Here is a 13240-nt window from a genome sequence, read left to right as displayed (position 1 = left end):
GAAAGCTAGATAATACAATTAAATTCACATAATGTGGATTTTCATTGATTTCTTGAAGGCAAGGTTATTATTAAACCACATTAAACAGAAATCACACAGAACCTTTAAGTCTAAATTTTTACTTAAGACATGAATATGTCTCATAATTTGTCCTTCCTTCAACTTAATGTCGCAGAACTTGCAAGTATTGACATTAATAGAGATAAGACATGAAAAATACATGATAAAACATAACTTTTCAATTGCAGGTTGACCTTCATCAGCGTTCTGTCTAGTGTTTTAAGTATCCTGTCTGTTATGTTTTCATAATACAAAATCGTTTTCTACTTTACAATTATGTATCTGCTTACCGTAAAAAAAAAAAAAAAAAAAAAAATCAGCAGTGCAGGCAAGACGTCGTGGTGTTGTTCCCAGGCAACGTGTCCGAAAGCGTCCTGCAGAAGTTCCGCAAGAGCCTGGCCTTGAAGTTCCAGAAGCGAGGCAGCAGCCGCGAGGCGGTGGGGGACGACGCGATGGAAGATCCGTCGAGCGAGGAACACCCCCTCCCACCCGCCTTCGCCGAGACCCAGGGACTCAAGGACGAAGCTGCGGTCGACCCCAAGTTCAAGTGTGTTCCTGCTGCACCGAATAAAAACTAACTTAGGAACCGCGTGTGGCAAACTCTTCACTGTCCTTGGGACTTAGGGCTTGGCCACTCCTACCGAATTGGATTTTTTTTTATTTTGACGTGAAAACTTCTGTTCGCTCGTCACAGTGATAGATGGTCGTACTTCTTGTGTGACATACTACCGACAGTTTTGAATCGCTAATAACTACGAGACTTATAACGAGTCAACAATGGTTGAGCCCACAACATATAGATCATATTTGTCGCACAGTATTTCTTTTGACTGTGACGTTATACCAGTGTAAGCGCATGGGCGTGGTTGTTGCGAATTAGCTTGGTGTAAATTTATAAATTGGTGAAGCGTGGAAACCCAATCAGCGAGGACATTGACTCGGGTGTCATTACGAAGAGCTTGCAGATTACTACTAGGTTCCAAAGTATATTCGCCGGAAAATATTTGAAAAACGGTGTTAAATTGAAAATTACTCGTCTCGTATGACTCATAAATATGCTCGGAATTATAGACAACTCAAGTCGGGCGTATTCAAGAAAAAAAATCTATGGCGCAGATCGAAATTGCATCTTTCTCTAGATTTTATAAAACAAATTCTAGTTATAAATGTAGAAATTTTTCAACAATCAGACTATAAAGTAATATTGTTTATGTTACCCAGCTGTGAAAACTCAGAAAATGAATTCTAGTGAGCAATAGCAGATCCATGGGGGGTGGGGGGGGGGGGGGTGAAATTTCCCCTTACCCCAAAATGTAAGGCTTTTTTTTTATTAGTAAATTTTTAAAAGATTTTAAATCAAAATACCTTTAATACTATCTAAGAAAGTTTTAAAACACATTATTTTATGTGAATGAAAATAATATATATTACTTTACAACATTAAATAAAAGTAAAAAATATTGATTCAAGTTGTAACATAACAGTGTTCTTTTCCTCCCACCTGCAGGTGCTTCCCCACCCCTACCCTCCTCAAAGCTGTACATTTTTACAAATATCAGATAACATTTTGCATGAATCTGGTAATGAGAATTGCTACAGAACACAAAATGTGACGCTTATATTGTGAAACATCCTTAGGAATGGTCCTAGATGTAAAGTAATGGCATAAAAATGCAATAACCCCATATGGCGGATCAAGGAAAGTCTTAACGGGGCATTTTTCTTAGCGGAACATAGGGCTGTCAGTTGTTACAGTTTTAGAGTAGACTACTGAATTTATCCACAATTTCTTTCGCTTGAAAAAAATCTTAATGCTACGCAGAATGCCTACTTGATAGATAATTAGCTGAAAACATTTATTCAAAGCCCTTCAATATGGCTAGTATGTGGATTTACACTCTGCTGTATCTTACAACCTTCCAACTGAAATTCTACGAAAATTTCAACAAAATTTGGTTTAGTGTAATATTCCCTCTTTTTACACTTATTTTAGTAACAGTCTTTATTAAATAGTATAAAACAAAGTCACTATCCCCTTCTGTATATTGGCTTAGTACTTCTTTCTAACCACACAATGAATTTTGATGCGGTTTTCTTTATCATTTAGAGAATTCCTTCTGGAAGGTTTATGTGTATAAAACATTCATATTAAATTTAAAGATAGTAGAGAAATCTCAATTTTTTGTAATCAAGTCATAAAAAGATGCTGTTAGGGTGCTTACAGGACTGATACATCTAATTAATTTACTACAGAATTGTAGGTCCTAAAAAGGTCTACAGTAAAGTCCCTGATAGTATAGGTATCTCTAATCTTCTAAGGGTGACCCACAGTAACCATCTTTATCTTTAAAAATTGTTTAAAAAATGAGTTATTTGCGAAGCTATTTCGACTGACTTGCTATTCATCCTTATCCAATTAAATATATTAGTTACCTTAGACATTTAATTTAGATCAAAATTGACCTTTACACCATATAAAATGTGTTCCATCAAACTGTGTTTTTTAGCACATTGTTATTTAGTAGGTACCTAATTATTTTTATCAGTTTATCTGTAGCATCTGGGTTGATATTTCTCACCTTCGTGTGTAAATTATTATTATATTTTAAAAAAAACTTGATTGTGTTGGCACATGATGAAAAAAACTGTCAAAATTATTTACGAAGAAATTCTTTAGTTATGGGTAGTACGTGTTAGTATGTATACAATTTCTGAAAACACCGGACACTTATGAGAACCTTATACTTGTAAGTACTTACTTATTAAATCTAAATGATGTCATATTAGTAGAATGCATCCTTGTGAAGCTGGGGTGGTTTGCTAGTTAATTTATATATTTGTATAATTTATTGTATTTGCACTAAATTTATGCCAGGGAAATTTAATATAATTTTTTTTTTTTTTGAGCTTTTATATTGTGAACAAAATAATCCCTAGAACTAGAAAGTACATTCTATTTTACTTCAAAGTTGCAAATTTAGAATATATTCTTTAAAACAAATTACTGTAAACTAACCACTTAAAGTAATAAACATAATATAGAAAGTACAGTATTTTAGCAGTATGTATTTTTTAAAAAAAAAGCAAAAGTTGTTTTAATTGTTGCTTACCACACTACAACAGACAATGTCTACCCAGGGAATAAAGAGAATGATGGAGTGTACCATGACCATGTAAGGTGAATGTTTTGGGTAATTTATTTTTTATAAATTTGAGAACGTTCTTTTTTTTTTTTCGTGTTGTAGATTTGGTCCTCTGGTGTGGCGATCGAGCAAGGAAAGGAAGAAAGGGAAGAAGGCTGCTCGCAATGCAAAATGCAACAGCGGAGACAGTGGAATTCAGTTGGAGGTAAATTGATTCCCATTTAACTTAAAAAACCTTCAAGTTCAAGAAATTCAGCATCTAAGAAAATATTGATTAAAAAAAAAATGTGCTGATGCTTTAAAATTACAATAAATGAAAATTTACGAACACACAATGGTTTTAGTTTTTTTAATTTTTTTACTCTATTTACCACATTAAATAGTCTAAAAACTGGAATCAATACGTTAACTTTGTTTCTATGCTAACAACATTGTCATTTCAAGTGTGATTCAATTTTTATGGAGCAGCCCATAGTGACTCAGGAACTATGAACAGTTTCTGTTGTGCAAAACAAAACAAAAAAAAAAAAATGTGAGCGAGTCTTTCAGTCCGGTATGGCAGAATTCCCGAATTCCCGAATATGCTGTATTGAAAACCTTTCACAGTGACCGCGACCCGCCTATCCCTGCAGAATGGCAGGGTTCAACCCGAGCCACACGCTGCCACGTGATCCCGCGGCCCGCCCAGTTCTCTGCACCGTCTGCAACCATTTAGCGTCAGAAATCAACAATATTACACAAAAACGTTGCATTAAAATTCTGCCTTCAAATTTTACTCCCATCGTGGCCAAAGAATTTTCACTTTGAAAATACAGGTCTCTACTTGTGTAACGGGAAATGTAACCTGTCTAGAAGACAGGAAACACTGTACTGATAAACTCTTTGAGTGGAATAAAAATGCTGGCACTGCAAGAACAATAGCCTGAATCCACCCGAAAAAAATCTGAACAGAGCGGTTAGAATGGTAACGGATTGTAGAATGTGCCGAACTATGGAATACCTGTTTACAGACCTTTCACTGTAATAACTATTACATGTTTAGTGTTGATGAAATACCAGTGAGGTAATATAATAAAGTACACGCATCATTCAAATATAAACCGTAATTTGTTTTTTTGTATTGTGTCTCTTAAAATCTGTACTATTTATCATACATAACTATATAAAGTGTTGAGTACTATTATTATTTCTTAGGTTAATTGTGTTCTTATGGAAATTAAGTTAAATTGGAAAATGGATGTGTGGACTATTGTTTGTAATGTTTTTCCAAGCTCATAGTAAATAATGCTTGCATCTGATACTGTTGATCCAGTTAACAATATATTCCCAAAGATAGTGTAATGTAGTAGAAATATGACAAAATAATAAAAGTGTATAAAATATTACAATAACTAACTAGGTATGGTTGTTTAAAAATATGGAAATAATTAAAATTATGTGATTGAAATTTTAATTGTAATCAAAATAGTGTATGTGAAAATAGTATTCAAATATACCTACTTGTGCTCACAATAATACAAAAATAGGTATTGTAGTTTGATCAAATTTATAAAAAGATAAAATGCAATAACAATTATATAAAATCAAAAACTATTTTTCAAAAATCTTCATAAACACTTGTAGGCTACACAGAGGACTACACTAAGTATAAGATCATCAGTGTAAATCACACTTTTCACATGAAAAATAAGACTTAAATAAGTAAATAACAACTTAAATACAATTAAAACTAATAAAGATTCTAAATTAAAATACATACAGTTGTAAATCACAAGATAACAAAGTTTCTACTGTCCTGAAAGAATACATATTGTAAAAGTTTATGTGGTTGAGTAACTTGTGCAGAAAACAGTTATACAATTAAACATTTCAGCAGAAAACTCGTACATACTAAAATTAAAAATCAGACCACTAGTTGTAATTGAGGAATGTAGGTACATTCAAAAGTTTTGATTTGATCTTGTCTGAAATGTGTAATTTAAAAATGTATAGTTGGTCAATATGAATATAAGTGTCTTTTAGTATTTTATTGTACCTCACAGTTGTGATAAAGTTTCAGCAACATGATGATCGTCCTTCTATGCACCAAAGGATAGTGAAGTTTCGATGAGACAGTAAACTTTGATCTGCCTTCAAATCCTCAAATCACTGCAAATTGGTAGCAGTACCCTCTTGATTATTGCACCAGCAATATTCACTGCATAATACCTTGACTTAATTTTTTAAATACTTAATTGTCAACATCAAAATATATTTCGGTACTTTGAGACTGACCAAATTAACACATTTCTCCAAACAGCCTTGTTCTGGAAATTTTTTTTACGTACTTACCTTCCAAACTACACCACAGCCAAAGAAGGAAACGTATAAAAATGTATCATATTTCAAATAAATTTGTTTAGTCAGCTTAACACAACTCTCATTAGACAATAAAATTAAAATGGTGATATTTACCATGTATGGAAATGTAAATAATTTACACATGTTACAAAAGTAAATAAAACAATATACCTACTAACATAAACAAAATATATTTTCTGAAAACGGACTCAACATAATTCATTATTAAATTATTATATCTAGTGTTTAATATTTTATTCATTTGTCAGGTTAATAATTTCTTTTATGTAAGTTAGTTTTAATTGGAAAATTTAACTTTCTAGGAAACCAATGGTGGTTCTATATGGGAGGGGTGATGGAAAACACCCCCCTCCCCCCCTCCCCCCTAAAAAATATCCTATAACCACTAGATATAAAACATAAACACGAGAGTTATAACAAAATTAATCTATTCTGGGCACTTCCTAACCTTTGAAGTCAGTTCATTGTAAATAATTTCTAATATTTTAGATTTTTCTTAGTGCTACTGGTTGACTTAACTTCTTTTGACATGTAAAACATGTGTTAAAATAGCTTTTTTAAAGAGCTTTAATTTTTCAAAATTTTGTACTTTACATTTATTCAAGAGCACCTTAATACTCTTTTACACCCTCCAGACAGCCACCCCTCCCAAAATACTGAGCTTGGCCCACCACTTCAGGAAACTGAGCTGAAACATTTCCAAACTCTGTAGTACATAGCAGGGCTGTGTTTGTTTTGGTGAGCCTCGGATGTCGGAGGAACTACGCAGCTCGATGTTTGTTCGGTTGTGTTCCCCGCAGATGGTGGCTGGCAGCCACACGGCGGGAGACAGCTCGGAGTCTCATGACACGGACCATCTCGGGGACGACGAGCCACTGGACGAGATGGACAGCCCTCCAGCCGTGAGTGACCACCGTGACACTTCTGTCGTGGCTGTCGGATGATTGTACAAGTGTGTTTTTCTTTGTGCTTCAGTCGGGTGTATTTAATCCGGCATTTATCGGTTCGGCACCCTCAGGCTGGTGTGAGGGACAGGGGTAGAGGGGGTGGGAGGAGAGAGGGGGGGGGGCACCAGGGGTCCCAGTTGAGTTTTAGATTTTTGAAGTGAAACACCTTTAAAAGCTCAATGATAGTAAAATTTCAAGTCCAAATTTTAATGCAACGTTTTCGTGAAACATTGTTGTGAAACGTTTCTAACGTAAAAAGGACAGAGAATTATGTACTTGTCCTAAAAGCTATAAAGAGAGCACTATGCTATATATGTTGCTGGGCTCCTTTTCAGTCTCCTCTTTGTGCAATGATTTGTCCCCTGTCCAAAAAAAAAATACCCAAGAGAGATAAATGAACAAAAGAATAAGACAAAGAGTGTGCGCATGCGCTTGTTTCAAAAATAGAAATAGGTGTCCTATACAGTCAGCTGTGAGTGCCTTGAATTTTATATTTGCTACCAGCGCTCTCGCATTCCTCCTTGTTCAACCAGCAGCGTAGAGAGCACTGTTGCGACAGTCCCTGCATTTTCCATATAGAGAGCACTACCTGTTATGAATTTCATATTTTGTTCAGAGATTTGGCAAGTTCCAAATGACAGAATTGTTTGAAGAAATTGTAAAACACACAGTTTTTCTTTATGGTGTAAGTATTTCAACAGTGATTAATATTTATTGTTAATTAATAATTAATTATTGATCAATAATTATTGATATCCTAAGCAGTTATTTTGAAGAGAGTAATAGTTTGGTTAATTCATGTTTATTAATTTATTTTTATTTTAATCAAATTTCTAATAAATACAAAAAAAAGTTTAGGTTTCTTAAATACTTGGGAAAAAAACTCAGTCTGATCTTGGCATAAAACAGCATTTCAATATTTTAATATACAATAATTAACAGTTAATTTATTTGGTTAGGTTAGTGACATTTAAAATACAATAGATTTGTGTAAACACTCAGTTAGGTTAGGCTAGCCAAGTGAAAAATATTGTAAACAAAATGTGAACGGTTTCTTACGTACTTTTCATATTAGTTACCATGTATCTATAATATCAAAATTATCATAAATATCCAGAAAATAAATTCAAAAATGTAACATATTTTAGCTGTAATGTTTTCATTTTGAACCTTTAAATATATTCCTTAAATCCTATCAATACTACAAGGTTTTTTTTTCCCCAGAAAATTTTTTTCTTTCTCTCTTAAGTGTCGAGGTTTGAATTGCCAAAGAAGTTTCACTCCTATCATGCGGACTGAGTTACACATGCTCTTTTTTTTTATTTGCATGAGTTAACCCAGATAGTGAGTTGTACAAAATTAAAAAAAAAATTATTGTTAACATACAAGTTATGAACTACATGTACTTCACATTCAAAATTATGGCCATGGTAACCTTTAATATTAATTTTTTTAAAAATATATTGTGTGATTTACATAATTGTTCATTCAGTAATGTGCCCTTGGTTTCTCTCTCAACGGCCCTGCACCCTCTGTAATCCTGAAACAATCAGTGCTGACTACAAATTTTTTTGGGTGGATTCGGGTATTTGAGTATGCCAAATCAACAAAAGCTATAACTCTGCAGAACTCATAAATTTGTGTATACTTAGTACTGATATTTGAAGAAGAGATCTGAATCATGGATACAACGCAATATGAGAGACATGTTTTAAACAGTAATGCACATATGTATTTTCTCTTGCCATTGAGTAGCTTATACAACTTATTTTAAATATAATGTACTGTGTATTAATTTTTCTATGCTATTCCCATTGAAACTATACTGGCACATGAAAATTCGGCAAATTATCTACAACTTGATGTTTTATGTATTTGATTTTCTGGGAGATTCCAGTAAAAAATTTTTTTTTGTAATTTTGAGCATATGTTAAAAAATTTTGTTGATAAATTTTTGGTTTTATTTATTTTTATCAACCAAAAAATGCTATGAAATACTGTGAAAATCCAATCAAAATTTTGTTGTAATTTTTTGCATTTATTTTGTTATTTTTTGTTGATAAATTTTTACGGTCTTATTTATTTTTTATTAACAAAACAAATAAATGTTGGTTTGAAAACATTTTTCCTGTGTATACTGAGACATTTATGTTGTTCGGAAGAGGAGTGTTGGCAATTTGCAATTGAGATGTTCGGAGGTTATTTTATTCCTCAGGACAAAGTAGTGAATTTGACTTTGCAGTGTGTGTGACTGAGTCATCCTTAAGTTTTTTTCGTTGACAGTAATGTTACTTTACTCTTTCCTGTTCGCAGGTGAGACGTCGAGTCAACAGCAAGTCTTCGGACAAGTCGTCACGTCCTCAGTCGGAGGTCATCAACCAGATTCTCATAGATAAATTCAAGGTTTGTGCAGTAGCGTTGCACACTGCGCTTTTTTCAGACAGCTGCTGCTATAGCTTAGTTGATTTGTCCACAAATATTTCTGTTCAACTTGTATGCATCTAAGAATGTTACTGTTATCCCGTTTGATATTTGCAATGGCAATTCCTTTCATACATCAGGTTACGTGCTATCACGCGCAACATGTTTGGTGTGTCGTACCGCAATACTGCTAAAAAAATAGGTATCCCTGTCAAGTGTTGACGCTTGGGTTGGATGCACAGTAGGGGCTCAAGTATATTTTTTTTAAGTTATTATTTATATTACATTTTGTTGCTATATAAAAATCAGAAATATACACGTTCTTAAGTATGTAAAACCACAGAAACGACAACGCAACTAAGTATGTACAACATGGTGGTGGCCGCTTCACTGCATAGCCTATCAAATGTGAACTACAAACAGTAATTTCTCACAAAACAGTAGGAATTAATAAACACTGTTTACAGGGTAAATAGATAAATGTCTTTAGTGTTTTAAAAATTAATTTTTGGAATTTTATTATTTTATTTACGGAAAATCTGAGACGCGAGAAAATTACCAAACTATGTTTTGTGGCAAAATTACATAATATGTATGGCGTTTGAGTGAACCACTGTCAGGTACATTATAGTATGCTAACCGTCTTTGTTTTCTAAATAAGTAGAATACAACTGTCATTTTTATGAGAACATTAATTAAAATATCTTCTGCAGATCTGATTCTAATTAACCAAGGATCCAGATCAACGAGGACATAATAAACTAGGTTTTACTGTGAAATCAAAGGAATTTAAACTGCCATGTGTTGGACTATGGCCATGCTGTGTTAGCAATTTTGCTGGATTATCAAACGTCAGTATATTTTTAACAGGAATAACAAATGTGAAAAATAACCTCCTCGAAAACAGGAAAATTTGTAATCAAAAGAAAACCTACAGCAAAGATGAACTATGAGCGCACTTAAAACACTGGCAGTGCAGTAATGCCACCTGGCAGCCAGGGTAAACAGCCGTAGTTCACCCGGAAGAATCTGAATGCAAGCGGCTCGATTGGTGCCAGATTGCAGAATGTGCGGAGCCATAGAATTCAAGATTATAAACTATTCACTGTATTTTGAATATTTTTATTTGTCAATCACGCGTAATATCTAGGGTCAAGATTATATGGTGAATTGCGATAAGACCGAAATGACACTGCAAAGCATGTCAAACAACACGTAACACCAAATGCAAGTTAACACATTCGGGTCCATGCTCGAGCTCAGCTCGAGCATAGTATTTTAATACAATGAACGGCGCTCGCCTCACTCGAGCGCACGTTTTCATGGACTAATATGTGCTTGCTCGAGCGATAAATGGGCTTGGATTGCCGGGCGTTCTTTCCGCAGTCGTCGTAGTACTATCGGTTGCCGCTAGATGGCATCTGCTGTACTGTTTTACGTTTGAAGCTGCTTCGGGCGTGTTTCATCGTGCCAGGGGAATTACCGCGGTTTTGTTGCAGTAGAAATGGCAAAGAGATTGCGCGAGAGTGACGAATTTTTCGAACATGAAGAATTTTATGCTTCTTCTGGTTCAGAAGCTGATAACTGCAGTTCTGATTCTTTGTATGAACCATCGTCTGAATATTCTGACACATCAGGTTTGTATGCAATTATTCAAAACCTGCCGAATGAGCTTGAAACTTGTTTTACCTATGTATAAAAATTATTATTTTTGTACATATCTTAACCAGGATGTTTTTTTATTTAAAGATGAAGATTTTGCAAAAATAAGGAAACAGAAGAGCAGTTTTACACAGAAAACGGGACTTTCACAAGCTCGTCCATCACAGACACCTGATACAGGTACTGATAGTGGTTCGTATTTTTTTTCCCTTGTGTATTGTAGATATTTTACATTAGCTCTTGGACCCTTACATGTAAATGTGAATGTCACATTATTATTTTTTAGATGAAGACGATGTTCCGCTAGTCCACATTGCGCAGCTGAGCAATGCGAATAGACAAGACCACTCGGATAAACATAGCACAAGTAACGTTTCTGGTAAGTTACCCAGCTTTCATAAATATTACATTTTTGTGCCTTTGAATTTCTTTATAAGCTGGTAATCGTTTTTTTTTCACATTTACGTAAAAGTAAAAAAATTACGCAAACAATGTAAAAAACATATGATTTTCGTTTCAGATTCCAATACAAGAACACGATTACTAGCAAATGAAAAACCTGGAGTCAATCGCTGGGTATCAATGGACAACCAACCACAGCTGCCTGTTTTTGAGGAAGCATCTGGCATTCTTATCGACATTGATGAAACTTCTGATGAACTTACCTGTTTCTCTAAATTTTTTGGCACAGACGTCATAAAAAATATAAAGACTGAAACAAATCGATATGCAGGTACCATGATTTACAAAATGAAACGGGCAAAAAAATTGAAACCAAATTCAATGTGGCAGCGTTGGACTACGGTCAAGCTTCAAGAAATATATTACTTCTTTGCAGTGATCATTCACATGTGCTTGGTCAGGAAACCCAAGATAACAGATTATTGGTCAAATGACAACATAATGCACACTCCATTTCCTGGGCGTCTCCTTAGCAGAGACAGATTCGGTCAATATTATTCATGTTACACATAAATGACAATGCTACTTACGTACCAAGAGGACAAGAAAATCACGACCCTCTACATAAAGTCAGGCCGTTTTTCAATCATTTTGTCCGTCAATGTAAGGCCTGTCTTTATCCATCAGAAAACCTGACAATTGATGAAGGAATGTGTCCTTTTCGAGGACGTTTACACTTCCGCGTTTATATAAAAAATAAACCTCATAAGTATGGTATAAAGTTATATATTCTTTGTGACACCAATACAGGATATGTCCTAAACTGTGAGGTTTATACTGGTGGTGCTGGAAGTGTGGAAAACTCTATTGAGAGTCTTGTCCGGAGATTGTGTCATGATTATTTTCATAAGGCGCACACAATTTACATGGACAGATTTTATTCAAGTCCTACATTATTCTATAAGTTATGGGATGAAAAAGCCCTGGCTGTGGGTACGGTACAAAAAAACCGCAAAGGCTTGCCACCTGAACTGAAATGCAAAGAACTTGCAAGAGGTGAAGCAATTTTTCGCAGGTGCGGTCCTTTGTTGGCTGTAAAGTGGAAGGACACACATGATGTGTACTGCCTCTCCACGAAGCACAAAGCCACATGCAGTGAAGTCACTGTAAGAGGTAGAGGTGGCTTAGTTGCTAAAACCAAACCCGATGTTGTACTTGATTACAATATAAACAAAACTGGTGTTGATCATGTTGATCAATTACTCAGTTACTACCCCTTTCAAAGAAAATCAATGAAATGGTGGAAAAAAAATTTTTTCCACCTTTTTTTGATGTCTATCATAAATTCATTCATTTTGTTCGAAAAATCCAGGGCTGATGGCAACAAAACAAGTTTAGTTCATGAGAGCTCTCAGGAACCAGCTGGCTTCATATGGTGCTACCGATACAGACGTTCAATCATCATCATCCTCATCCACAGATCGATTGTCTGCTCGACATTTTCCGAAGAAAATTCCACCAACCGAAAAAAAACTCAACCCTACCAGATACTGTAAAGTATGTTCCGATGTAGGCAAAGCCAACAGTGGAAAACGGCTGAGGAAGGAAACTCGTTGGTGGTGCGAAGACTGTGGCTTTGCTCTGTGCATGCCAGGGTGCTTCCAAAAGTTCCATACTAAATCAAAATTTTCATAAACATAACCAAATAAAAATTATTTACGTATTCATATATTGGTATTAATTTGGAAATGTGAATTAAATGTTAACTTAACTGGATTTAAATAAAAATCCTAGCAATGAATAGTATGAAGTGTGTATGAGAAATTTTTTTATTTATGTAAAACATAGTTTATTATAATGAAATAAATTATCAGTAACTAAAAGAGATAAAATCATGTTTTAAATTGTATTAAAAATAGTAAAATCTAAAGTTTTTTATCATGAAAAAAGTATTTTAAGTACCATATATGTTATTTAAATAAAAAAAAATGGAAAACCATAAAAACTCCTAGTATTCAGTGATTTAAATCAGTCATAAGCAACAGACTCGAATGTGTTAAAACACCATTTATCCCTGAAATTTAACGAAAATACATTAAATCAATCAGCAATTTGACAAAACTTAACTCAAACTGCAAAAATGTTATCTCTTATTATCGTAAATTTATTGAATGCAATTATTTAGCATAACTTCTGTACCAAAATGTATAAATTAAATGGATTGGCAAAAATTGATATCATGTT

General features: G+C 34.2%; 1 protein-coding gene across 3 annotated transcripts in view; it reads left to right on the top strand.

The window, feature by feature from the left end:
• The window catches only part of LOC134543346 (spermatogenesis-associated protein 13), a 250784-nt gene that overhangs the window by 209153 nt on the left and 28391 nt on the right, over nt 1–13240 (top strand). For all 3 annotated transcript variants that reach the window (XM_063388318.1, XM_063388320.1, XM_063388319.1), the window contains exons 5-8: nt 415–607; nt 3306–3408; nt 6365–6466; nt 8825–8914. In XM_063388318.1, coding sequence (XP_063244388.1) covers nt 415–607; nt 3306–3408; nt 6365–6466; nt 8825–8914 — 488 coding nt within the window. The remainder of the gene's footprint in view (nt 1–414; nt 608–3305; nt 3409–6364; nt 6467–8824; nt 8915–13240) is intronic.

Source organism: Bacillus rossius (genome assembly GCF_032445375.1).
Source record: "Bacillus rossius redtenbacheri isolate Brsri chromosome 9 unlocalized genomic scaffold, Brsri_v3 Brsri_v3_scf9_2, whole genome shotgun sequence".
Lineage (NCBI taxonomy): Eukaryota > Metazoa > Arthropoda > Insecta > Phasmatodea > Bacillidae > Bacillus > Bacillus rossius.
Note: the sequence above shows the minus strand (reverse complement) of the source record. Positions and strands in the feature narration are given on the sequence as shown.